General features: G+C 51.7%; 1 protein-coding gene and 1 pseudogene across 1 annotated transcript; one reads left to right on the top strand and one right to left on the bottom strand.

Annotated features, from left to right (window-relative positions):
• Positions 1-360: 360 nt before the first annotated feature.
• GRHPR (glyoxylate and hydroxypyruvate reductase) lies at positions 361-10,706 on the bottom strand. The gene is made up of 9 exons (XM_066256736.1): positions 10,548-10,706; positions 8,377-8,507; positions 7,905-7,977; positions 7,239-7,355; positions 5,581-5,669; positions 4,745-4,849; positions 3,845-3,980; positions 2,378-2,508; positions 361-689 (listed from the first exon to the last, which is right to left on the bottom strand). The coding sequence occupies exons 1-9, from the start codon at positions 10,628-10,630 to the stop codon at positions 568-570; spliced, it is 987 nt and encodes a 328-aa protein (XP_066112833.1). The 5' UTR covers positions 10,631-10,706; the 3' UTR covers positions 361-567.
• Positions 10,707-11,597: 891 nt separating this feature from the next.
• Positions 11,598-27,092, top strand: LOC136322205 (uncharacterized; annotated as a pseudogene).
• The last annotated feature ends 505 nt before the right edge of the window (positions 27,093-27,597 follow it).

Below are 27,597 nucleotides of genomic sequence, written 5' to 3' on the forward strand. Positions count from 1 at the left end.
CGAGATAGACAAAGGGAACAAAGCGTGAAGGTGCTAAGACCTTTTTAAAAATTAAGAAACTTGTAATTTTCTTCCCTAGTTCTCTTTGCTGTATATATTTAATTTTCCCCAGTGGTCTAGTTAGCAGATTTAAGTGTCATGGTCCCCACTAGGCTACGGTTGTTCCTTCTCAGTGATGGACACATGAAGGAGTCTGAGCAGTGGATGAGGGGGAAGGTGGTTGGACAGGTTCTAATAATTCAAATGCTAGGGGGCTAAGGACTGAGGTGGGAAGCTGAGTGCACAGTCACCAGATGTCCTGATGTGGGAAGGTGAAGCAGATGCTTGTCATTCGCTCCCCCCAGTCACAGGCCAACACAGTCTCAGAGAATTATTTAATACAATAACGTGCTTTTGCCTCAGATGTTTTCAACCACAAAAGTGGCAAGCACATCTCTTAGCACCAGTCTTCCCTGGCATCAGTACAAGGCCAGACCTTTCCTTGGCTTCCATCCTGTGGGTCCAGTTCAAGCCTGGCACACCAGACAGCATTGGGGCACTGTCGGCCTGGCCCTCGGGGTCTCCTGGCTACAGCTTGAGTTCACTGGGCATTGGCTCTCCTCTCAGGCCAGCGAGCAAATTGTTAGCTGCCAGCAAGGACATGACGTTTCGGGTCCCGTGGGTAGCACTGCCAATGTGGGGCAGGATCACTGGGAAGAGAAGAAAGAGAAGGAGCTAAGAATGTGGTGCAGGAGCCTTAAAGCGGGTCCTTATTTCATGGCCCTGGCTTGCTGGAAAGAAGAATAAAGAGCCTGCCACAATATTCCTTGATTTGCCTTCCCTCCTGTCACTAAGCAATCCACTACCCCAACGCTGAGGGGCAGAGTAAGAGTCAAGGGCATCCAGGTTACTGACACCCAGGCACAAGGGTAACCTATGTATCCTAAATACAAGAACATTGGCATAAAAGGGGTCTTAGAGCTTATCTAGAACCCAGCCCTTCAGTGACCAGTGAATGGCGCAAATTCAACTGCTTGTCCATACCCTGCAGCCCTGAAAAGCGGTACCACGGGCTCCTGATTTACAGAAACAAGGACAGGATGAAACTCTGGACAGCACAGCAGAGCAAGTGAGGTCACTTGCTCCCAAAGTGTGCCTTTTGAAAGCAGAACTCGGGGCATCGAGCTGAACTCCCAGGCCTTGGGGGATGGGAACAGTTTCCCAGGCTGTGGGTACAGGCCTGACATCACAGCCAGTGTTCCTTTCTGGCTGGTGTGGGGGTGGGAACAGTGAACTTCCCAAGGGCTACAATAACGGGAGCATTCATTGTGGGGAAGGCAGCTAAGGCCCTTCCCTTGGGGTTTCCATTGCAGAATACAAAGGACAGGGACTGGCCCAGACAATGGAAGGGTCTTGCCGCTTGAAGTTAAATATTAGTGTGGAGACAGAAACCACACCAGCTACCTGAACAGGGAAAACCTAATATAAAGAACTGTTAACTAGGTTAACAGGAATCTGAAAATAGAACACTAAAGGCAACAGTTCTAAAAGTGTAGTCCCAGGTCCAGCAGCGTGCTGCGGGAGCATGTCAGACCTACTGAAGCAGAACTCTCGGGGCCCAGCACCCTGTGCTGGATCAGTCTCCAGGGGACTGAGGAATATGGCAGTTTGAGAACCACAGCACTTGGGCATCACAGAGACGGACTGTCAGAAGCATCTATGTCCCTTGCCTGGGGACAGAAGAGAAGGGTAGGACTGTTAACACCTAGGCAACGAAAGGAAGGACCCCTTTGGAGTTGCAACTCAGACCTCTGTGGCTGGGGCACAGACTGGCTGTGGTTTGTCTGAGGGGGCACAATGGTTAACCAAGTGTTGGGAAGGCTGCAGCCCGGCTCCCCCAGCTGCCGCTCAGATAGACGGGAAGGCCGGAGGGGGCCAGGCCCGGCGGCCTCCCGCGCCCACACCAGCATGGCCCAGCAGCAATCAGAGAACCAGCACCTGTCCCACAAAGCATAAACACGGAGTAGCTTTAGAGCCAAGAGACAAAGGCTTAATAACTGGCACAGGTTACAAATACTAGTATTGTAATTTCACGTGTGACTTCTCACAACTTACAGTAATTGATAGTAATGAGTTTTACCTGTGACTAGCTATGGATATAAAACACCGGGTCAACCCACTCTTTTTAAACAAATCCACTCACCCCTACCTCCATTCGCTCCTTTATGGACACAGACCCAGGAGACTACTCCCCCGTGGTATTATGTACCAGAGCTACTGATGGCATAAACATTTATGGTCCCTGGGTGTGTCCCTCTGCGTTCAGCACTCAGACCACCTCTAACTAGAGTGGTTCTGCCGGGCGGCAGCTGACTGCACTGGAAAATGCAGTACTTACCACAGTTCTTCAGGGTCAGGAGGGGATGGTTCGTAGGCAGTGGCTCCGGAGTTGTGACGTCCAGTCCAGCAGCTGCAATCTGACCACTGGCCAAGGCCTGGTACAGGTCGTCCTGGTTTACCACATCTCCCCTGGGAACGGGAATGACAGCAGTGCCCTGGGTGCCCCGCAGCTCCCTCCACTGAGGCTGCCCTGAGGGCAGAACCACCCACACAGTGGCTTTTCCCACCACCTGGCACTGACCTCTAAAGCAGTGAATCTTATAGAACTTCCTTACAGGGTCTGCATATAATAGCGGTCTCTCACTCAGAGAACCCCAGCGCTGCCACTGTCTAGCTGCGCAACCCTGGGCAAGTGTCGCCGATGCTGTGTCTCAGGTTCCTCTGAAATGCAGGAGGAACTGAACTCTCAGGGGTGTCGGGAGGATTAAAGTGTACTGATGTGCACTATTGCACAAACAGGGCCCCATCCAGGTGCTTCTGAGCTGGCTGCTCCCCAGCCCACCCCCTAAGAACCACTGCAGCCTGCCATCGGTCACCTGCCTAAGCAAGGGCAGAGACATGACACACCTAACTACACCCCTCTGAGTGAGCAGCCTGCCTTCCTGTGACTGAACCACTGAAGTAAAGAACTAATTTGCTCAAGACTTTATTCTGTAGACTAAATAATGTCTACGCAATAACAAGTGACAGCACCCTGCTCAGGACTGGGTCCGTGTGGGTGCTCGGAAAACGGAAGCTGTGACACTGTCAGCCAGCAGCGTGAGCCCTGTGTTCACTCCAGTTCCAGGTCACCCCTTTGTAGCTAAACAGTAATTACAGGCACCTCTGGAGTGGAGGACCCTGTGGGGTGACCTCACCCAACCCTATCCCTCACCTTTGTTTGCCTCCAAACTGACTGAACCAGGTTCAAAGGGCACCAGCTAGGAGGGGTTGGGAGAGGCAAAGAGGGAAGGTCCGCCCCCATCACATGTCCAGTGGCCTGAAGGTACCCTGGGGACATTTTGAGGAACCAAGACAACTTGAGTTTTAGGTGTCTTTCTGGAAGAATGAAGGCTCAAGCTGTCACTGACTCACACAGGCAGCCCCAGGCACAGCACATTGGAGGGCCCGCCTGCGAATGGCGGTTAAATCAAGTCCAACCCTTTGTGGTACAGAGGAGCAGGGTCTGCCCAAGGACGCCTGGGAATTCGATGCCATCCTGTCTTCTCTCCCTAAGCGAACGCTATGATGTGTGCCCGGCCTGAGCAGGGCTGGGAGACTGCTGGGAACCAGACAGGCTGGGCCCTGCCCCCATGGGTCTGCCTCCTAGCCTGGGCACTCGCTTGTGGCCTGGACTGTATTTCTGAGTGGCTAGCTGGTTGGTTTAAGGAGAGTGGCAAACTCAGCCTGAGGTCTCCTCAACCCATGGGCATGTGATGGGGGCCTTTGCCCAGTGACCCAGGGATGTCAGGCGGCCCCAGGGTACCTGCTGATGTTGACAAACACAGCTGTTTTCTTCATCTGCTGGAAGAAGTCCTTGTTGCAGAGCCCCTTGGTCGCAGGCGTTAAGGAGCAGGCCACAACGATGAAATCAGACTCAGCGGCCAGCTGGGGCATGGACACTAGGGGAGGGCAGGGCTCCATCAGACGCCGAGTTCCAGGTTCAGGTTACAGACAGCAAATGGGTAGGAGACCAGACCCTTCCCTCCTCCTCCCATAATGGAAACTCCCAAGTCGCTTCCTGAAGGCCTTGTTCCTGTCTGCGTGACTCATAACTGGACAGTCGACAGCCACTCATGGGACCCTGGTGTGTACTACATCATCCACCCAGCCCCCAGGTCTGAGAGATGGGGAAATGGAGGCCAGAGAGGGGCAGGAGCTTGTTCAAGGTTACAGTGGTGTCTGGGCCACTTTCACCAACTTCAGGGCCCAATGTGCCAAGGGGGTGAGGAATGGCTGAGTCCGGCCTGCTCTCTGCACACCATGCTGTGTACCCTGATGGGACTGGGTCCCTCCTGGACACAGGCTGGAGGTGAGTAATGCTCACCAGTTTATTACGGAAGCTGTGAGTAAAAGTTCCCAGCAGCTCCTTACCTTTGTCACCCCTGCTGCTCTGCCCATACAATGGGCAACGTGACAAGGGACTCTGCAAGACAGACCTGGAGAGCTCCTCTGGCACTCAGAGAGCTCAGTGCAGGGCCTGGTGAGTCTGTGCTCCCAGTGGGCCTGGGTCCAGAGGAATGCAGACAACCCCTAAGGGACATGCAGGCCCTGTGTACACCTGGGGTTCCTGCAGTCTACCTGCTAACGCTGCCATTGCAGAAATTCGGGGAAACCCTCTAACTCAGCACAGACAGGCTCCTGTGGAAATCTAGATTTTACTCACCAAACTCTGCCTGGAATTCTGCTGCTTCCTGAGGCTTGGGCTGGCGCCCTGTGTATAGAAATCTCTGGACACCGAATGGTTTCAGACGCCGAGCAATGGCCTGGCCTGGAGACAAGGAATCAGAGTCACGGCTGGCTCCCAACCCCTCAGAGGGCAGGGCAGCACCCAGCAGCGCCAGGGACAGGGAGCCCCTGGGGGCAGCTGGATTTTCAGACTCAGCACATGCCCCAGGACTGCTGGGTACCTTCAAGCAACTCTAGCATAAGAAGCAGGGATGCCAGCTGGCCAGACAGATTATCCACACACTTTCCATCCTCTCTCACTTGGCACCAAGCAGGATGCTAAGGAACCACTGGCAGCTGCCCGGGTGAGCTCAAGCCTTTATGCCAGGCTTCTTCAATGGGGCCAGTGGAAGAACAGCAGCTCTGCCCCAGCTGCAGAATCACAGGTAAGCTCTGCCCACGGGACCCTCTGGTTCCGGAGTCAAAGGCCTTCAGAGCCCAGGCCCCGGGGAGCACAGCTTTCCCGCAGTGACCCTTCCTCCAGGCCCAGCCCAGCCTCCACCTGTCTGTGTGGAGCTGTAGTTGTAAAGAACCCGGGCTCTTACAACCAGCTTCTATCACCTAGCGAGTTCTTAAGGAACTCCCATGTTTTTCTTTTCTTTTTGTTTTTGCCTGTGTTTCATAAAGCTGTGCTGGCGATAACCCACTGCATGCAGATATCACGCAGTTATGGCAACCCTTTCCAAAGAAGGATCGTGAGCATCCAGGCTCGTGGTGCTGGAGACTCAAACCAAACCACGTGAGTTAGGGTGGGCAAGAGGGCACGTGCCTCACCTATGCGCCCCAGCCCGATGATGCCGACAGTGCTCTCCGTGAGGCCGTAGCCACACAGCCACAGGGGCTTCCAGGAGGTCCAGCCACCACTGCAGGGAGGGAGACAGGGAGGTGAGAAGCCCTGGCCTTGGGCAAAGACAGGGCCTGCTGCTAACTCAGTGACCCAGCACCCCGGGGCAGGGGCTGTGTTCCAACGGATGGGCCCTGCCCTTCAGGTCAAAGGACTGAGTGGCATGAGCCACAAACACAGCCACTCAGCACTATGGACAAGTAGCAGAATGACTCTTCCCTTAAAGCCACTGGCGACAGAGAACCCAAGGGCTGGAAGGGGCCTTAGAAGTTCTCGCCCCATTTAGCAGATGGAAAAACTAAGACCAGAATGGGTGACCTGCCTGAGGTCGCAGAGCCAGGACAGAGTTGGGAGCAGCAGGTTGCAAACTCAGGATCTGGGATTCCAAAACTAGTATTCTCTGTGCTTCAGGGAACCAACAAAATGTAAAGCCACAGGCCCACTCCATTGCCCTGGGTAGATGGGGACGTAGCGCATCTTGAGTTAACTCCACTTAAAGTACAGACTCCTTCGACAGAAGGGTGGGTGCGATTTTCATCACTGTGTCTAATCCACCCATGATGCTGTCCAGCTCTGCCCATCACACTCCTGCCCAAGCTATGCTCCTGGCCCACACTCTCTAAGGGCCTGCATTTGCCCGGGCTGGTCCCTGCACCTGGAATGCCTTTCCCAACTCGGGATACACAGACCCAAACCCCTGCAGGCCAGATTCCAAAAACCTTCAGATTTCAGAAAGGCATGTGCTATATTCTACATAACCCCTTAGCAGCATGTGGGGCCCGGCATTGGGAGAAATTAAAACCATAAGCTATTGGCCCTGGCCGGTTGGCTCAGCGGTAGAGTGTCGGCCTGGCGTGTGGGGGACCCGGGTTCGATTCCCAGCCAGTGCACATAGGAGAAACGCCCATTTGCTTCTCTACCCCCCACCCCCTCCTTCCTCTCTGTCTCTCTCTTCCCCTCCTGCAGCCAAGGCTCCATTGGAGCAAAGATGGCCCGGGCGCTGGGGATGGCTCCTTGGCCTCTGCCCCAGGCGCTAGAGTGGCTCTGGTCCGGCAGAGCGACGCCCCGGAGGGGCAGAGCATTGCCCCCTGGTGAGCAGAGCATCACACCTGGTGGGCGTGCCGGGTGGATCCCGGTCGGGCGCATGCAGGAGTCTGTCTGTCTCTCCCCGTTTCCAGCCTCAGAAAAAAAAAAAAATTCAAACAAACAAACAAAAAAACCCCATAAGCTATTAATTCCAGTCAAGTTTTGCTGCAAAAAGACTTATGAAACAACCTTCAGTTTTCGAGCTTTTGCATTCTTGCACTGTGAGTGTGGAACAGTGGACCTGCTCTCTAAGCATCAAGAGGACACCCATCTGATACTCCTCCATGAAGCCTTCCCTGATCCACACTCCTCCCCCTGCCTCTTCACCTCTCCTATCCTCTTCTCTCATGATTTGCCTTCATGCTCTGTTTATTTCAGCTCTGCCTTGTACTTTAGCATTTTGGCTTAGTCTGTGCCCCCTCACATCTGGGCCAGGTGACACTGGATGCTTAGGAACCAACTGCTATGCAGAGCCAACTTCCCCACCAGGTGTTTCACTCACTTCTTCACTTCCTCAATGGCCTCTGGCAGCCGGCGACAGGTGGTGAGCAGCAGGGAGACAGTGAGCTCTGCAGTGGCATCTGTCAGGACATCTGGGGTGTAGCCCACACGGATCCCGCTACAAATCAAATATCTTGTGGTAACACTGGCCTAAGCATCCTCACTAGTTTCTATCGCTGGGACATTTTCATGCTGCTGCTTTGTTCCCTCTTTGCGCTGCCTGCTGGGAAGCTCAGAGCTATAAATGAGCACTCAGGAATGGTCAGCCTGCATTCTACTTCGAATACCTCCCACTTTGGAAAGGATACAAAGATGGGAGATCGGGGTCCAAAGTCTGGGCCAAGTAACTACTTAACCTTTCTGAATTTCCTCATCTGAAGAGGGAAGCAATAATACTTGCATTTTCTACTTCAAGGGGTTATTGTGGGGGTCAAAACAGATAATGAATGTAAAAGGGTGCTATGGCCAGATATCTACCCACTGTTTCTAACCTTTGGTCTTACTTTAACTGACCTGTACACATATAGACAGATTTTATCGTCAGCCACTTCTCATTCTCACCAAATGGTAAGCAATGTGAAATAAAAAGACTCAGCTCCTCCTCCTCCCTGTCTGGTAGTCACCCCTCCCACTCCAGGCCCCCTTCTAGCACCCATGCTGCATTTACCGCTTCTTGATTTCATCCAAAGCCAAGTGGTCGACACCCACAGAAAATGTGCTGATGACTTTAAGATTGGCTCCTGTTGTGCAGAAGAAGCATCATTTTTATCTTTCCTCATGGGATCAAACCTGCCCGCATGCTCTAGGTGAGTCCAGACAGGCAGGGCCTCACTGGAGGTCATAAAGCAAGGCTGTGGCAAGGCTGGACGAGGGTCCAGAGCCCTGGAATGCTCTTCCACACATCCTGCTGCCTCCACGCATGGTCTCTGCCCTCCTAAGGTCTCCCTCTAGGGCCTCAAAGGCAGGAGAGAGGAGCAACGTGCGTGGCAGATGGAGCTGCGCACAACTGCTCCCTCTGGCCTAGTACTGCAGCCAGTGCCCTCGGAACCCAGAGAGGTCACTGCAGACCTGCTCCGGGAACCAGCAGCAGCAGGCCAGGACACCCTCGGAATCCTCCCCAGACCTGCCCCCGGACACACCTGCAGCATCCAGGAGTTTCTTGTCCACACGCTCAGTGAGGAGACAGAGCAGGCCATGTGCCCCAGCCACACCTCGCTCCAGCTCCTTGCTGGGGATGGGCTCATCTGAATCCCACTGCTCCACCTCACAGCTGTGGGCAAAGGAACGACCACTCAGAAATAGGGGAGCCTGACTAGGCGGTGGCGCAGTGGATAGAGCGTCGGACTGGGATGCGGAAGTACCCAGGTTCGAGACTCCGAGGTCGCGCGCGGGCTCATCTGGCTTGAGCAAAGAGCTCGCCAGCTTGGACCCAAGGTCGCTGGCTCCAGCAAGGGGTTACTCGGTCTGCTGAAGGCCCACGGTCAAGGCACATGTGAGAAAGCAATCAATGAACAACTAAGAAGTCGCAACGCGCAACGAGAAACTGATGATTGATGCTTCTCATCTCTCTCTGTTCCTGTCTTTCTGTCCCTGTCTATCTCTGCCTCTGTAAAAAAAAAAAAAAAGAAAAGAAATAGGGGAGCCTTCTAGATGCTCCCAGGCCTCCAAAGTCCCCCTGGCCACATCTGTAGCCGCCCTCTCAGAGTAGGAAACATTTTCTTCTGCATGCTCAGGTCTCAGACTGCGTGAAACTGGCTGAGGGGAGTCAGGGTCATGTATGGGCAACTTCAGAACTGTCCTAAGATGGTGGCTGAAGGGTGAAGGGCTGTCACAGAGCAGAGGGGGCTGAGCCTAACCTGAAAGAGGAAAGTCATGGGGACAGCTCTCAGCTCAACACAAGGAAGAGCTTTTTCACCCTCCGGGGAGGCCTCACAGGTAAAGAGCTCCCTGGCCCCAGGTGGCCAATTTGTGGCAAGGCGAGTGGAGGAGTGAGGGCTGTGGGTATATCCCAACCAGATGGGACTGGAATCCATGTCCAGTTGCACGTCCTATCCTGTGAGTCCATGAAATGGAAAACTCATACTTGGACTTTGCCAGGAAGGACATGATCAAAGCAATGCAACATGGAGGGGCCACTTATGGGCTCTGGGCAGGTTTCCCAGGGGTGCTGCCCAGCCTCCCGCCCTGGCCATTTAATTCACTGCAGCCGACACGTATGGAGCATCTACATGTGCCAGACTCAGGACGGCTGCTGGCACCTCCTGGTACTCGCTGCTGGAGCACCTGGCTGATGAGGCCCAGACACAGGCCACCTTTCATGCTCCTTTCCATGAGCCTGGTGCCAAGCTATAGCAGGGTGCGCCACTGCCATTACCACCATTGTTTCTGCCTTTCCCTTTCCCCCCTCCATGCTGGGCACACAACACGCCCTCAACAAAGCTTCTGTTGCACTGAACAAAATGAACAAATCTCATTTTCTCCTGGCACTGGTTTCTGAGGCTGGGTTCTGCCTTCTCCTGCTGGACGCAGGCAGTACAAACCTATGTAATGCCATATTCAGAGAGCAGTCAGACAGCTGAGTTAAATCCCAGCCCTGCCACATGCAGAGTTGTGTGACTGTGGGCAAGGTTCTCAACCTCCCCAGCCTCAAGTTTTCTCATCTGTAAAATGGGAATTACTGTACAACTTCAAAGTGTTGCAAGGATTAAAAGCGTTTATGTATATGAAGTACTTGGCATGGTTGGCACCCAGTGTTCAATTTAAGAAGTGTCACCGAAAGCCCCTGCCAACCGTTGGAAGGATCAGATCAGAGACTGTCAAAGCTCCTGACTTCGTTCGCCAAGTGACCTTGGAAAGTAAAGGATTAATAGGCTGGACCTTGCATCGTGAGCGGTTTTCCCTCTCCCCAGGCCCATCGCTGGGGGCTTCCAGCCAGCCCTTTCCCCTCACCCCCACTGCAAGTGCCGGGGGGTGGGGGGAGTCAACGGGCCTGGAAAAAGCCGCGCCCCAGAGAACTTTCTCTAAGCCTCCCCCAAATCCCAAGACGGTCCCAGCTGGCCCAGGCGCAGAATTCGGGTTCTTCCGGGCCCCTAGGGTCGTTGGGTTCTCCCCACTAAAAATAACTAGGGTCTGGGGCCCGCCCTCAGCCCGCCTGGGCGCAGCCCCCGGCGTCCCCAAAGTAGCTCCTGGAGACGCTGAGTCAGCCGGCGTGCGCGGTGCTGAGACCCCGGGAGTTCCGCACCACCGTCCGCCTGCGCCCGAGGGACAGAGAGGCTCGGCGCGCGGAGCGGCGCGGGCGCCGGGCTCTTACTCTGCGGCCCGGGCGAGCGCTGCCCTGCCCTCGGGGGGGATCCTGCGGGTGACGAAGACCTTCATGAGTCGTACTGGCCTCATCAACCTGCTGCTGCCGCACGCTGACCCGAACCCCGCCGGCCGGAAGCTGGACGCAGCGTGGGGGCGGAGCCTCGGGACGGGCGGGCTCGGAGCTGGAGAGGGCGGGGCAGAAGTGGGCGGGGGGAGCCTAGAGGCGGGGCGGGTGGAACTGGAACTAACTGCGTGTTCAGGCACCCACAGTGTGTCTGTGTAGGGTGTTAACTGTGGGCGCTAAGTGTGCGCCGTGTGCAGCGGTGGGTATGTAATCAAGCCTTAATGGAACTGGGACTGGTTCTGGGGTGGTGCGGCCAGGCTAGGCCCCCAGAGCCTCCCTGTGAGCCCTGACCAAGGAGCTCAGCGACTGACAGGGATGTCTGGAGGCTGGGGAAGGTAAAGGGACCCAGAGTCCTGTGTGACTGTGTGGGGATGTCTGTCAGGGTGCCTACAGCTCCAGGAGCGGGGATGCAGCCAGACACCATCCTCTCTAAGTCCGTTTCATCGTGGTCACACTGTTCTAGGCAGGGGTCTTTGGTCACCCGGACTGGGCTCTGAGCCTAGCCTATCGTGTAAACACAGGAGACTTGACCAGGGCAGTCTGAATCCAGGAATCTATTTAATATTTGTGCAATTCTCCTTATGAAACTCACTGTTGTGGGAAGATGGGTTTAATTGGTCATGGACCACCCAGCTTGTTTGACACCTGCTGATTGGCAGGTCATGTATAGGGCAAAGGCCCGGGTGCTGGATGGGGCCTTGTGGGGTCATGGGTAGACCTGGAGTTTGCAGGTCAGATGGAACAGCGTCTGAATCCCAGTCCATTAACAAGCTATGTGGTCTCCATCAGTTCACATTGTCTTCCTAAGTCTCAATTTCTTCAGCTACAGAATAGGGTTATGAGCACTTACCTTTGAGAGTTATTATGATTATTAAACAAGCAACATTTGCATGGATCCTGGGCTATGTTAGGTGTTCATCAAACACAGAGGCCATGGAGGAGAGAGGTGAGGAGCTCAGACACTGGACCAGGACTGCCTCAGTTTAAATCCCATCTTTTCCATATACCGACAAGTCATTAAACATCTGTGTGGCTCAGTTTCCTCATCTGTAAAATGGGTAGTGCCTGCCTGCCTCATGGCTTGTTGAGAGATGAACTAGATATAGTGCTTATGACAGTATGTGACACACCTAGTGTGTACTTAACAGTTAGTAACACATCCCAGGAAACCCACGCGCTGGTGCCCCCGGGCCGGGCGTCGCTCAGAGATGCACATGCTGGAGCCAGTCTCAGGGCAGTGAGAGGGCCCAGGCGCTGTTCATTACTTGCTCCCACGCCTGGGAGTGTCCAGAGGGCAAAAGCCCTACCTGGTAGCCCCTTTGCTCATTTTATCTGCATCCATCCTGCCCCTCCAGGCCCAGATAGGAAACAGAGACAGGTACAGAGCCAAGCACAGAGACAGGTCCAGCTTTGGGCCACACGGCAAGCCTCAGGAGAGGCCGGAGTTGGCACTCCAGGCTACCTGGATCCCCGGCCAGGGCTGCAACCTGCCATCTCCCTCTCTAAAGTAACATATTAATAAATGTCTAACCCACAAACCATTATCTGCACTGCCAGGCCACCCCAGGGGCACTTTTTGAAATACCTCAAACATTGACACAACAAGGTGTTTTTCTGTCCCAAGGCCAGGTCCTTTGGGGGACAGCATGGCTCTGTGGCTCTAACCTTTGTTAATCAGGAGTGACATGTGAGCTCAGCTCCTCTTAAACACCAGGACAGGAGAGGACACTGGGCAAGCTTGTTCACCAGAGGCAGAAAGAGGGCATGAAAATGTCAATGGATCCCCTCCCCCAAGGCAAAGCACCAACTGACACTCAAAAGTGCTGCTGGGTGATCTGCGTGAGCCAGAACACAGAGCCAGTTGAAAGCCCAGGAGGAGGGACGCGGTGAAGTGGTTGGGAGAGAAAGGGTCCCATCTGGAAAGGAGTTGGAGGTCTGACCTGGGTGTCTCAGGGTAAAACTGATCATCTAATAGACACATAGCTAAGGTTTTTGGAGTTCCTAGCAAGCTCCAGACACTGTCCTAAGAACTAGAAGTAAGAACTCACTACAATTTAACAGTTTCTACACCCTGTAAGGCACATACATTCACAGCTGAGGATGCTGAAGACAAGAAAGGTGAACTCATTTGCTTAAAGTCACACAGCTAGTTAGAGGCTGAGCTTGGATTCAAGCTTGGAACCCTGATTCCAGACCCGAGCTCCTAACCACTGTGTGAGCCTGTGGGAGTGGGGAGGGTGGCTTAGTTCATTCGGATGGCTGTAACAAAACCCCATAGACTGGGTGGCTTACACAACAGATGGTTCTTTCTCACAAGCTGGGAGCTTGGCAGTCCAAAATCAAGGTGCTGGCACATTTGAGAGCTCTCTTCCTGGCTGGCAGAGGGCCATCTTCTTGCTATGTCCTTACACAGTGGAAGGGGCCAGGGAACTCTCTGGAGCTTCTTTTATAAGGGCACTAATTTTACTCATGAGGCTCCACTGTCATGACACAATCATCTCCCAGAGGCCCCTCCTACTAATACCATCACATTGGATTTCAATATATTATTTTTTTAGGGGAGGAAGAACACAAACATTCAGTCTATAACAGAAGTAACGAGGATAAGTAAGGGATGACTTCAGCATTGGGTTGGGGGACTCTTGGAGGTGGCTGTCACTTAGGTGGATATCCAGGAGGATGTGCAGGTGGCTGGGGTAGGAGAGAAGGTGGCAGAGTTCGGCTTGGCAGGGGTTGGGTTTCAGAGGCCTGAGGGATGTTCTGGTAGAGCAACCAAAAGGGAGGTGGTTTAAGGATCTGAAGGTTGTCTGACCTGTGGTGGCGCAGTGGATAAAGCATTGACCTGGAATGCTAAGGTTGCCGGTTCAATACCCTGCACTTGCCTGGTCTAAGGCACATATGGGAGTTGAAGCTTCCTGCTCCTCCCCCCCTTTCTCTCTCTCTCTCTCTCTCCTCTCAAAATGAATAAATTAAAAAAAAATTTTTTTTTAAAGGATCGGAAGGTGAACGAGAGGTGGGGGCGGAGCTGCTGCTCCAGTGTCATCAGCATGGAAGTGGCAGCCCGGGGGCCACAGGCCGACTGACTGAAGGTCAGGGTCACAGCTCCGGCAGGGGAACTGAAAGTTACAGCATGTAAAAATTCAAAATGACAGTAAGAAAAGTATTTGTAGAACTTTTATAATTTCACTCTTCCCTTTAAATTTTGAATCCATTTGAAATACTTTGTGCATATGGTTTGAGATGGGCTGTCCTTAATGTTTTTTCCAAATGGTTAGCTAGTTATTTATGTATTATTTCTAAATCAGTGTTTTCTTTATGTTTTGAATAGATAGCAAATGCACGAGACAGACATTCCCAGAGGTACACAAGGTACCAGGTGAAAATTACTTCTCTCCTACCTTGTCTTCCACCACTCAACTCCTGTCCCCAGAGGCGGTCACACTTTCCAGAGGTGTTTTATATATAAACATTGTACACCTAAATGGTAGCCTATATACTTTGCATTACCTGATTTCTTCACTAAACAAGTATATCTTGGAGATTGGTACATGTAGTGGTGCCTTTTTTTTTTTATCGATGCAGTGTTTCACTGTGGGAGAACCATAACTAATGAACAGTCTCCTGTGAATGAACACACTTAGGTTGTTTTCATATTTTATAGTTATAGTCCCTCGGGAATGAGTCTTTGGCAGGTGTCAGTTTGCACATATGTAAATGTACCTGTAAGATAAATTCCTAGAAGCAGAATTGCTGGGTCAAAAAAAATGTGTACTGCCTACCTATGGTGGTGCAGTGGATAAAACACTGACCTGAAATGCAGAGGTTGCCAGTTTGAGACCCTGGCTTGCCGGGTCAACAACAACCTATGAGTTGATGTTTCCCACTCCTCCTCTCTGCTTGTCTTTCTCTCCTCTCTCTAAAATCAATAAATAAAATTGTCAAAAAAAAAGATGTGCACTATAAATTTTAATAGATACTAATAAACTGCTTTTCCTAGAAATTGATCAATTTACTACCAGCAATGTATGAAAACACTTATTTCTCCAGTGTATTATTATTATTATTATTATTATTATTTTACAGTGACAGAGAGAGAGTCAGAGAAAGGGATAGATAGGGACAGACAGGAAGGGAGAGAGATGAGAAGCATCAATCATCAGTTTTTTGTTGCGACACCTTAGTTGTTCATTGATTGCTTTCTCATATGTGCCTTGACCGTGGGGCTACAGCAGACTGAGTAACCCCTTGCTCAAGCCAGCGACCTTGGGTCCAAGTTGGTGAGCTTTGCTCAAACCAGATGAGCCCGCATTCAAGCTGGCGACCTCGGGGTCTGGAACCTGGGTCCTCTGTATCCCAGTCCGACGCTCTATCCACTGCACCACCGCCCAGTCAGGCCAGTGTATTATTTTCTAACAGTATCTTCTTGTAATTTAAATTTACAGGTTTTGGCCCTGGCCGGTTGGCTCAGTGGTACAGCGTCGGCCTGGCATGAGGAAGTCTCGGGTTCGATTCCCGGCCAGGGCACACAGGAGAAGCGCCCATCTGCTTCTCCACCCCTCCCCCTCTCCTTCCTCTCTGTCCCTCTCTTCCCCTCCCGCAGCCGAGGCTCCATTGGAGCAAAGATGGCCCAGGCGCTGGGGATGGCTCCTTGGCCTCTGCCCCAGGCGCTAGAGGGGCTCTGGTTGCAACAGAGCGATGCCCGGAGGGGCAGACCATCGCCCCTGGTGGGCGTGCCGGGTGGATCCCAGTGGGGCGCATGTGGGAGTCTGTCTGACTGTCTCTCCCCGTTTCCAGCTTCAGAAAAATACCAAAAAATAAAAAATAAAAAATAAATAAATTTACAGGTTTTTTTTAATCCAACTTGAGCACTTTTTATTCATATAAGGGCTATTTCCTTTTCTATAAATTATAAACTATGATATTCTTTGCTTATTCAGATGTCCCGGGCACCTCTGTCTTAGTGATTTGTAGGAACTATTTACAATAAGGAAATTAGCCCATTATCTATAATAAAAGTTGCAGATATGGTATTTTCCCTGGTTTGTTGTCTTACAATTTTGTTAATTATTTTTTATGCAAAAATTTTTTATTCTTATGGCTTCTCAGTTTGGTCAACATAGTGTATCAATTATCTGTGACTGTGTAATTAATGATCATAAAATGTAGTGGCTTACAGCAACAGCGATTATTTTTATTATCATCTTATATTTCTGGAGGTTGGCTGGGCTCAGCTAGAGGTTTTTGTTCAGGCTCTTTGATGCTGTGCAGTCAGATAGTGGTCGGGCTGGAGTCCAGAGATGGCTTCCTCACTCGAAGGCTGGTTGTCAATGCTGAATGTCAGCCGGGCGCCCAGCTAGGCTGCTGGCCTGAACATCTACACAGGACCTCTGCATGTGGCACTGCCTAGAGCCTGGCCTCCAAGCATGGGCCATTCCAAGGGACAGGAATCCACCTCTTGATGGGAAGAGTATGGAAGAATTACTGAGATTTTGATCTCTCTTTATATATTTTTTCCAATAGCCAGCAAATTGCTCAATAACTTTTATGAAATAATCCATCTTTTCTCTACTGATGTGAAATTCTACTACTATCATATACTAAATCTACTAGGGTCTACTAGGGTCTGTTTCTGAACTTTCTACCCTGTCCTGCTCTGTTGAGCTATGTGACTAGTCATGTGTGAGATAGTAAAGGGGTGTGGATTTAAGCCACCAAGTTTGTGGTCATTTGTTATGTCACAATAGTGCACTAATATAGGTAAGGACACATCTGAAGCCCCCTTGAGAAGCAGAAAGGTACTTGTGGCTTGTGTCACTTCTAGGTCTTTGTGAGAACAAGGCTAGCTCAGACGCTCATCTGCTGAGTTTTGTTTTCCGAACTACATAATGGGGACAACCCTTTGATGCCATGGTGGTTGGTGTGCACTGAGCGCGGACCTGGGGCCTCAGGGGTGCACAGGAAACGGTAACAATGGATTGACTTTCAACCTCATGCCTTTGGCCAGGGGAAGGAGATGGGCCCAGACCTGTCCCTGTGGGGCACTGCCCGCCTCCTGTCTGCACTGGCTTCACTCCCCGCCACTGCGCACTTTCCCCTGCAGCCCCTCCCTGTTCCCTGCCCTGGATACCTCCAGCCTCGGGGCAGGGGGTGGGGAATGTTCTGGGGTCTTGGCCTAGGGCAGCGGAGCTGAGGAATTTGATTGGCTCTTGGGCATCTGTTCTGGTCATGTGGTTTCTGCCTGATCCCCACTCCAGATTTCTGGAATCTGGAACCTTGAGTACCAGAGCCAACCCAGTTACCCTCCTGCGCCCCAATCACCGGCCCCACTCTCTTCTCCACTGTTCCCCTAGCCTTGCCTAGAGTCCAACCTTGGTCTGATCCTCTGGGCTGGGGTCCCACCACAGCACCCAGGACTGACCTTGTAACCTAGCCCCCTCACTGCACTCACTCTGGCATAGAATGACTCAGCCTGAGTATGTGGCCCAGGGACACCTGCAGATCAAACGGCCAGCAAGCAGCTGTGTGTGGTAGACAGGGAGAGTATGGCTGCCTCCTAGACCCGGGGGAGGGCTGCAGGAGGCAACACACAGACAAGCGGCCACCAGTGCTGGGCACAGCGCAGGTGCCCCTAATACTGAATCAGCCTTGCAGGCGTCCCCAAACTACGGCCCGCGGGCCGCATGCGGCTCCCTTGAGGCCGTTTATCTGGCCCTCGCTGCACTTCCGGAAGGGGCACCTCTTTCATTGGTGGTCAGTGAGAGGAGCACTGTATGTGGCAGCCCTCCAACGGTCTGAGGGACAGTGAACTGGCCCCCTGTGTAAAAAGTTTGGGGACCCCTGCTCGGATGCTTCTGGTCCACGGCGGTACTTTGAATCGCAAGGGGCTGGGGAATCTTCCAACTTGGCCAGTCTCTGAGATCCTTCATGTGATGCTTTGATCATTGCTCCTGCTGTTCATTGAAGAGATGCTCATTCAGAGGTCTAGATATAAGCAGGCGCCAGCATTTTCTTACAGCTTTCACCTCTGTCTCATGCTTTTCTTGCTTTATTTCCTTTTTTTTTTTTTTTTTGTCTGCTCCTCTCTTCCCCTCTTCCCCACTAGAACATACACTCCTTGAGACCAGGACCTCGTTGCTTTGTTTACCACTGTTGTGCTACAGTCTTAGACATGGCAGGTACTCAGAAAATATTTGTTGAAGAAATGAATGGATGAGGCAGGGGTTGGCCACGGGTATTGCTCATCCCATGGGGAATATGTCATTTTATCACCACCTAGTGGACATTTTTATGTACTGTGGAGTGGGGGAGGAAAATGCTCTATTTGAATCTGACCCAGGCAGAAGGTAGAGGAGGCCATTGTGGGTAGAGAGCGTCCCCTTGTGGTGCCCCTGTTTTCTGTGTTCTTGTCTAGGGCACAGAGCTCCTTGGAGAAGAGGCTTCCTGGAGGAGGCAGCATTTGAGCTGAACAATGAAGACAATAAGCTTTGGAATGGTGGAAATGAGAGAGGGTAAAGGCATTTCTGGCAGAATGAACAGCAAAGGTCTAGCAGGGGTCTCCAAACTTTTTACACAGGGGGCCAGTTCACTGTCCCTCAGACCGTTGGAGGGCTGCCAAATACAGTGGTCCTCTCACTGACCACCAATGAAAGAGGTGCCCCTTCCAGAAGTGCAGTGGGGGCTGGATAAATGGCCTCAGGGGGCCGCATTGCGGCCCGTGGGCCGTAGTTTGGGGACACCTGGTAGAGGCTGAAAAGCATAGGCATGTGCCAAAACAGAAGAAAAGTAGAAGCAGCTGAGATGGGCAGTGCAGGATGAGGGCAGGTGATGACACGGGAGGAGGGGAAGAGGCCCGAGGAGAGGGAGGGAGTGTTCGATCTCAGTGAGTGAGTGGTCCATGTCAGGCACTTTACACACATAGAAGTTCAGTTAATTCCTTGCAAAGCCCAATGAGGTAGATTTTAGGTTCCCCATTTTACAGATGAGGAAACTGACTCCCAGGTGGGTGAAGTGACTTGCCTAAGGTTACACAGCTGATCAAGAGTAGAACTAGATTTGATCTAAATGACCTATTTCTCTTGGGAGTGCCTGCCCCTGGTTTGTGCTTGGAGGGGAGACATGAGGTGAGGCATACGTGGGATTCGAGGGGCTGCATCCCATAGCCTCCTCCCAGTCTCGGCCTGATAGCATGTTACCCAGGGTCCTCCCTCTGCTCTCTCCTAGAGCTCAGCCTGGGTGGCAGATGCCTGGGTTCTAGTCTCAGCTCTGCCTGGGCTCCCTTCTCCTTTCTAGGCCACAGAGCACTATGGCTATACAGACTTATGAAGGGACCTCAGAGATCTCTTACTTGCCCATTATACAGATATGGAAACTGAGGCCAGAGAGGGGAAAGGATTTTCCTGGAGATGTATACCAAGCTAGGCTCAATGTGGTTTCATTCGGGCCCAGGTCTGGGCTCCCATCTGGTAGCTTGAAGCTGATGCTACCATATGAAAGGCCTGAGCCCTGGCCACAGAGAGTAGCGGAGGACCTATTTGGGTCCCATGGGCCGGCTGGGGCCCCTAGGAAATGTGTTTGAGGTTTGGTTCCCAGTGAGGTGTGTCCCAGGGATGGGGCGAGTGTGTGGAGCCTCAGGTGAGGAGCTGGACCTCTCTGAAGAAGGCAGGGGGCTTAGCTGGACCCACACTACAGGATTTGTGGGAGGGCTGGGCGGGCCACCTAGTTTTCCTAGCCCGGCAGCGGGCCTGGATCGCCCTTATACTTCCAGCCCTGCTGAGCCTGCCTCCAGCCCAGGAAGCACCTGTCCCTTTCTCAGCTCCTCTGCCTGAGGGCACCCAGCCTGGGGGACTTGGGGGCGTGAGGAGCCAGCTCTACCCAGACAGAGCCCAGCTCTGTGTCGGGATCCACTCTGTGATCTTCACCAGCACACAGGCCTCAGAGTGGGCGCTGTTATGATTCCCACCTTCAAACAGAAAAAAACAAAGACAAAAAGGAAACAACAACTGAGGCTCAGAGAGGTAGAATGACTTGCCCCACGTCTCCAAGTTTGAGCTGGACCTCAAACCCAGGTCAAAGTGACACCAAAGCATTTGACTACAATACCCATGACTGCCCATGACCCAAACCACCAGCCACACCGCCAGCTGTCAGTTCACTCACGTTCTCAGAGGTTGGGCAGCTCCTGGGGCATCTGCTCCTGTCCTAACGCTGGGGTGCTGGCTGCAGGCCCCTGGTCTTGTGCTAATGGGGTCCCCACCATACACCCCATTTCTCCTCTGACCCTCGCCACACCAGGGTAAGGACAGGGTAGGGTCCGAGTCTTTTCTGAGGTCCCAGCACCCAGCCAGGGCGGACACAAGCAAACATGTCCTTTGTGAATGAACCCCTGCAAAGGTGGACACCACCCCCATTTTTCAAACGAGAAAACTGAGGGTTGGGGGAACACTGACCTGCCTGAGTTACCAGCAAGCTGCAGGCAGAGCAGTGCCCTGAGCAGGCTCTTGCTGCCCGGGCTCAGGGTCCCCCCATGGGGCAGATGGCCTAACAAACTTCCCCTGGCGGCTGCGCAGCCTGGAGTCCTGAGTGTGGATCCGAAGGCTGCCACTCTGGGTCACTATTTTGCCAGCCAGGCAGAGGCGACTGCCCGGAAGCAGGCTGCCCCTGCTGGCGTGCAAACACCGAATGTGAGGGCCAGGAGGCTACTGTAGTCAGATTTCTAGGGCTCCCTGTGGCAGCAGTGTGTTATTTCTGCAGTTGTTTGTTTGTTTGTTTGTTTGTTTACCAGAGCTGCTTCCCTAATCCTGCTCAGGCCATGGCTGAGACTTAGTAATGAGCTGAAGCAGCCGGAGTACTGTATTTGGTTCTGCGAGCAGGTAACGACTGTCCATTCTTAAAGGAGCCGGCTCCTCCCTTCTTGTATATTTCAGGGAGGAGCAGGGAGCTGGGATCCAGGACTGGAGCAGCAGTGCTTACATGGGACCAGAGCCCAGCATCCCCATTTTGCAGATGGACTCACTGAGAGCCAAGGAGGCTATGAGGTTGGGGGCAGAACCAAGGCCCAACCAGGGCAGCACAAGTCCATGCACAGACTGCACTGTGGGTGCAGTGGGGTGCAGCCCAGGGGAGGGCTGCCTCCCAGAAACCCAGACTGGTCAGCAGGAGCCAGGGGACGTTTCTTGCAGAAGGAAAGGCTGGGTGGGGCCTGGCAGGCACCATTCTTGTTTGTAAAGGAGCTGAGAATGGCGTGAGACAAGGAGACAGCAGGAGTCGCAGCATGGGAGGGGGTCCTGGGTCCTGGTTCACTCAGGAAGTGCTCCCAGACAAGCCAGGAACTGAGCAGGAGAGGAGGGGGCCGGGAGGTCAACAAGTGACCCCCTTTCTGGCTGGGTCCGCAGAGGGTGGCTTCGGTCTGGTTCTGTGGGGGTCTCTGAAGTGTAGTTATGTCTCAGGATTGTCAAAACCCTAGGCAACGAAGCTGGGCTTCCATTCTCCCTGTACCCTATCAGTCAGGACCATCCAGGGAGATCTGGGCAGCTTCCTGGATGAGGAGGCTGTGTGGTGTGTGATGACTGAGCGTGCAGGCCCCAAGGAGGAGCTCAGGCACACTGCTGGAAGGACATGGTTGGTATTTCCTACCTGGATGAGGACCCCAGCCCCGTCCCTGACTTAGGGCAGGCCAAGGAAGAGCATGGAGCTTGGAAGAATGGGTCAGCTCTCTGTCGGCTGCAGGTGAAGTTCACTCAAGTATTTCAGCAAAAGTCCCGTAAACCACCTCCGGAAATCCTTTCTGCATGTGCCACTGTTTGGGGCCAAAACCCTGAACTGTGACGAGGAAGGACAAATAGTTCAGGTGATAAAACGGTCTTATTCTGCTAAAACCATTCAGAAATGAGTCACTGGCCTAACCTGAGCCCTACGAGGTTGCATTAACAGAAGGCTCAGGGTCCTGAGCCAGGTAGGCAATGGGCCTGGGCCCCAAGGCCAGAGCTACAGTTGACTGGGCCCAGGGCGGTGAGTCATATAAGTGGCAGCTTCTGAACCTTCAGTTGACCCAGTGGCCTTCTCCCTTCCTCTCCCTCAAGGCCCCACTGGAACTCCCTGGCTTCCAGCTTCACCTCCTAGAATCTAGTCTCCTGGAGTTGCTAGAGCAGTGGTAGTCAACCTGGTCCCTACCGCCCACTAGTGGGTGTTCCAGCTTTCATGGTGGGCGGTAGCGGAGCAACCAAAGTATAAATAAAATGATAGATTTAACTATAGTAAGTTGTTTTATAAAGATTTATTCTGCCAAACTTAGCGAAAATCTGACATAAAGTACTTGGTAAGTAATTATTATTATTATTTTTTATATTTTATTTATTGATTTTTAGAGAGAGAGGAGAGAGAGAGAGAGAGAGAGAGAGAAGGGGGAGGAGCAGGAAGCATCAACTCCCATACGTGCCTTGACCAGGCAAGCCCAAGGTTTCAAACCAGCAACCTCAGTGTTCCAGGTCAACACTTTATCCCACTGTGCCACCACAGGTCAGGCCAGTAATTATTATTATATGCTTTAACTTGCTGTAACTCTGCTTTATAAATTTTATAAAGTAAAGTTACTTCCCTACTTTATAAATCACCATTACTGTGGAACCTATGGGCGGTTAAAAAATTTTACTACTAACAGAGATACAAAAGTGGGCGGTAGGTATAAAAAGGTTGACTACCCCTGTGCTAGAGGATCCCTTCTGAAAAGCAAATCTGATCCTGTCCCTTCCCTGCCTGCCACCTTCTATGGCTCCCCACTGCCATCAAAAGAAAGTCATAAACCTCCATGTTCTCCCAAGGCCTCTCCTGGTGATGAGCCCTCGGGGACTGACTCAGGCAGAAATCAGAACTCCCAGCAGCTTCCAGAGCCCGCAGGGCTTGGTGAGCCGCAGTCGGGGAGAGCTGCCCTGGCCCCACCTCGGGGCCTCGCTCTCTGGCTTTGCTCTGTAATTAATTTATGGATGGCATCTAAATTGTGAGTCAACACAGTCCTGCAAATCTCATCTAATCCCTGCCTCCACCTGAGGGAGCAGCGCCCTGGAGGTGGAACTTCTCTTACAGGGATTACATTTGGTTTTATTTCAGAAAAATAAAACAAATCCCTCCATGAAGCACTTAAGGTCTTATTTCCCCGTTCACTTGTGGCCTCATGAGGTCACAGGGAACCCTGCAGTCTTGCTGCCCCAGGGGGGACTGGGAAGGGGCGATGGGGGCAGTCTAGTTCATGACAAATTTTCTGGGCTCTACCTTGAAGCACAGCCAGAATCTGACCTCTTCTCCCCTCCACTTCCTCCACTCAAGTCCACCTCTGCGATGGACTCCTGGCTTCCTCCCTGTTTCTGCTGGCCCCGCCCCCTCCAGTCACTTCCCCCAGGCAGCCAGAGCCCTGCACAAATCTCCTATGAGAAGCTCTCCAAGGGCTCCCTCATAGCCTCCTTGGGTCTCAGTGAGTCCTGCCTTGACCCACCACACCCAGAGATGCCCTCTGGCCTCTCTCCCTCCTTCTGCTTCCCTGGGGTCTCTGCTGTCTTATTCCCTGCAGAGTGAGCACGCAGGGTTCCCGCACTTGCTGTTCCCCTTGGCCTGGAACACTCTTCCTTTCATTTCCTCCAGAGCTCACTCAAAAATCAGCCCTCCACAGACTTCCCTGACTGCACCATCCCCTCCCCCTCCCCCCTCCATTCTCTTCTCCCTCACCCTGCTTTATTTATCCCCTTAGCACTCGCATCAGCCTGGTAGAGCCCTGTTTTTATTTAGCTATTTTTGTTTGTTTGTTTGTTGTCTAGTTTCCCTCTAGAATGTAATTTCTGAGAATAAAGATTTTTTTGTGTGTATGTGTGACAGAGACAGAGAGAGACAGGGAGAGTGACAGATAGGGACAGACAGACAAGAAGGGAGAGAGATGAGAAGTATCAATTCTTTGTTGCAGCACCTTAGTTGTTCATTGATTTTTTTCTCATATGTGCCTTGATGGGGAGGGGGTGCTATAGCAGACCGAGTGACCCCTTGCTCAAGCCGGCGACCTTGGGCTCAAGTTGGTGAGCCTTGCTCCAACCAGATGAGCCCGCACTCAAGCCAGTGAGCTTGGGATTTTGAACCTGGGATTGTGAACCTGGGATAGAGCATCCCAGTCTGACACTCTATTCATTGTGCTATCACCTGGTCAGGCTAAGAGATTTGTTCTGTTTGCTGACATCTCCAGTATAGAGAGCAATGCCTGGCACGTAGCAGATGCTCAAGAAATACTTATCAAATGAATGAATGAAAGGGGTACACCTGTCATTTGACAGAGAAGGTGGGGAGAGCTCCCCAAGGAGTTCTTGGGTGTCCTCTCTGCGGGGGTGGAGTCGCCCAACGTTCTCTCCTCTGTGGAATCTGCTATCCAGGTTCTAAACGGACATTCCAACAACAGGCAACAGCTCCGATCACTCAGTAGGGCTGGTTTTCCTTTGGTACAAACATCACCTCTTCCTGGGGGCCCTCCCAGAACCTTTCCCAAACGTGAGGGAAAGTTCGTTCTTACCCACCCCTTGCCTGACACTTTCCCTCTGTGATCTGTACTGGGTGTCAGTGAGTCATGCCTAGAACACCTGGAGAGCTGCTTCGGCATGTGTGTTCTCAGACACACCCTTTCCCTTAGTGCAGCCTCATGACAACCCTGTGAGGTAGTCATTATTACTCCCATTTTACAGTTGAGGAAACTGCGGTCAGAGGCCGCATGAGTGACTTACCCAGGTCCCACGGCTGGTGTTGTAAGGTGAAGTGGAACCAGGCTCTGTGGCCTCATGGCAGCCCTACTGTGTTCACAGTTGGTACTAAAAAAGTTTTTAGAGAACGAATGACAGGGCCTATCTGAGTTCTGGGGCTCCTGCTGAGCGATGAGGATGCTGTCATCACGGCAAGAGCAAATTGCCGCCAGGCCATCAGTGTGGCCACCCCATGTTCCGCGGAGCCTCAAGACCATGACTTTGCTAGTGTTCTGTGTGGAGAAAGAAAAGGCAGTCAGTCTCCCTTCCAGGGGGCCAAGGGCACCTGTGGGATGTGAATAAGTCACCCGACCATACCCATCCGTGATCCTCAGTCTCTCACTGGGCTGAAGACAAGGCCCAGAAGGGGTGAACTATGAACCAGAAATTAGGAACAGAGCTGGGACCAGGGCCCTCTGCCTCTTGACTTGACTTCTATCTTTGTTGTCTACCTACTATGCCCATGACGGCTGTATCCCTAGGACTGTGCCTCAGCTTCCTCATCTGTAAAGTGGGGGCAATCATACCGATCAAATAGAAGCAAAGATGAAATGAGATAGCATATTTTCTTACTAAATGAAGCATATAATTATTAATTGGTTCCAGGAGAGGCATATATGTGACATTGCTTCCTCTTTCCCCACTTTACAAACAGATCTCACAGGGCTGGACCTGCAAATATGGTGATCAGAAGAAGGCGTGCTGGTTTAGGAGAAGCTCGTGTTCAGTGGTGGACGTGGTGTGGCCAAACCAGCACAGTGCGGCAGCGTTTTGTGGGCATCTCAAACACGCCAGGGAAATGTTTGATCAAATGTGAAATATTAGTAAAGTCTCATTTTGTCTGAATTCTCTTAACCTTTAAGATATATGTCAAAAAACAAATAATTTTAAAACTGCCCAGTTAAGTGAGCAGCAAACTGGATTTACAATATTACCAAGGAGGGTGTTTTAAAAAATGTCTCCTCTTGTCTTTTTTCAGGATTAGTCTTGAACTCCATCTATTGCAGAGCAGGAATAGACCCTTCCTGGCATGAGATACAGTATCCTCTACACGTCTGTAGGTTGCCAGAGCCAACACTTTGGTAGAGAGCAATTTGACAGAACACATCAAGAGCCGTAGAAATAAATCATTTGTATACTTTGACTAGTTATTTCCTCCGGAATTTGTCTTAGTGAAATAACTTTTGCAAAGCAAAGCGAAAATGGAAACATAAAGATGTTAATTGTAGTGTTGCTCATAACTAAAGAAAACGGTAAGCACACACACTCAGTCATAACGACGGGGGGCCACTGAGTAAATGATGCTCGAGTCATTGTGGTTCTTCAGCCAATATAAATGATCATTCTGGGGGAGTCCACACGGTTGACACTTATGTTCAAGGGTTTCCTATCAAAGGGAAAATGCAAAACTGCGTTGAGATGCTGTTCTCTACTGGAAGGGCAATTTTCTTTCCTATTAGAGCCTCACAACAGCCTTTTGAGGCAGACAAAGCAGGGTCATGATTTAGTCTCCCATGATTCAAGGGAAGAAAGTGAGAAACCGCAGGGATGCACATTCGGAACGGGGCCAGCTCCTGGGTCTCCTAACGCAGGGACCAGTGCTGCCTGCAAGGAGTGAGGAGCCTGTCCCTGCCATGGGGACCCCGCAGCAAGCCCCCTGCTTCTGGGTGAGGACAGTGCAAGACAAAACCCAGTTCTCACCCACCCCTCCTGTGTCATTCAGCAGAGGTGGCCCTCTGGACTGGCCCTCCCCTCTCTCAGGCTGGGGTTCCCCCCCTAGGGAGATTTGGAAGAATCCCCAGTGCCAAGCCCCCCCCTGTTCTGAGTTGGGCTTATAGGAAGCCCCTTCTACACACTTGACCTGTCATGTGGGAAAACCCTTACACACTCTACATCCAACGCAGGTGTTTGTTGTTTCTATTATTAAAAAAGTAAGTTGTAAAAAGAAAAAAAAAGATTAAAAAAAAAAAAAACAAAAGAAAAAAACCGAAAAAAGTAAGTTGTAATGTGAAAGTTTTCCATTATGCAAAAACTGGTAATAGTATAACCAACACTCTCATCTCCATTGTCAGTTTAGGAAATAAAACATTACAGGGACACTTTCAGTTTTTGGCTCAGAGGAGGGTTAGGAGCAACTTTCTTCAGTTGTCCCTAATCCGGGATCACCTGACAATAGCCACCTCCACCGAGCCACTGAAACTCGACCCCAGCAAAATGAAAGTCATACAGCTGAGGTGCACCGCTGGGGAAGTCGGTGCATGTCTGCTCTGGCCCCAAGATCGGCCGCCTGGGCCTGCCCTCAAGAAAGGTTGGTGACCACATCGCCAGAACAAGCAGTGATTGGAAGGGTCTGAGGAGCACAGTGAAACTGACCATCCAGAACAGACAGGTTCCGGTGAGTTAGTGTGTCTGCCTCCGCCCTCATCATCACAAGGTAGAAAGATGCACAGAAACATTAAGCACAGTGGAAATATCGAGATTGTCAACATTGCCCAACAGATGTGGCACTGATCTTTAGCTAGAGAACTCTCTGGAACCATTAAAGAGATTCTGGGACTGCCCAGTCTGTGTGCTGCAATGCTGACCGCCACCACCTCCTGACATCACAGATGACATCAGCAATGGTGCAGTGGAATGCCTGCTAGTTAAGAACTATTTCAGTTAAAGATCATTTGACAACCAAAACCAAAACCAACCAACCAAACAAACAAAATAAACACATTACAGGGACACTGGAAGGCTCCTGGGTGTCCCACTTCTGTAACAGACATGACCCAAACCAGAATGGCGTGTTTATCCATAAATGTTAAGTGGTATTGTTTTGCATGCTTTTAAACTTTCAGTGGTTTCATACTGCCTTGTATCTATTCCACAAATCCACTCAACCAATATTTACTGACTGCCCCTGTATGTGAGGCACCACTCGAAGCTCTGGGAACATTGGTGAACAAAACAGACAGGGCCACTGTTATTGTGTTGTGTGCAATTCTGTGGGGTGAGCCAAATGATAAGCGAAACTTATGGATTATAGATAAGTCCTGTGATATGTTAGAATGTGAGAGGTACAAAGGGGAAAAATAAGGTCAGAGATGTGGCGATGGAATGTTGCAGTTTTAATAGGATCGTATCCTTCTATATCTTGCTTAATTACTCAATATTACATTTTTCTT

This window comes from Saccopteryx bilineata, chromosome 2, assembly GCF_036850765.1.
Source record: "Saccopteryx bilineata isolate mSacBil1 chromosome 2, mSacBil1_pri_phased_curated, whole genome shotgun sequence".
NCBI lineage: Eukaryota > Metazoa > Chordata > Mammalia > Chiroptera > Emballonuridae > Saccopteryx > Saccopteryx bilineata.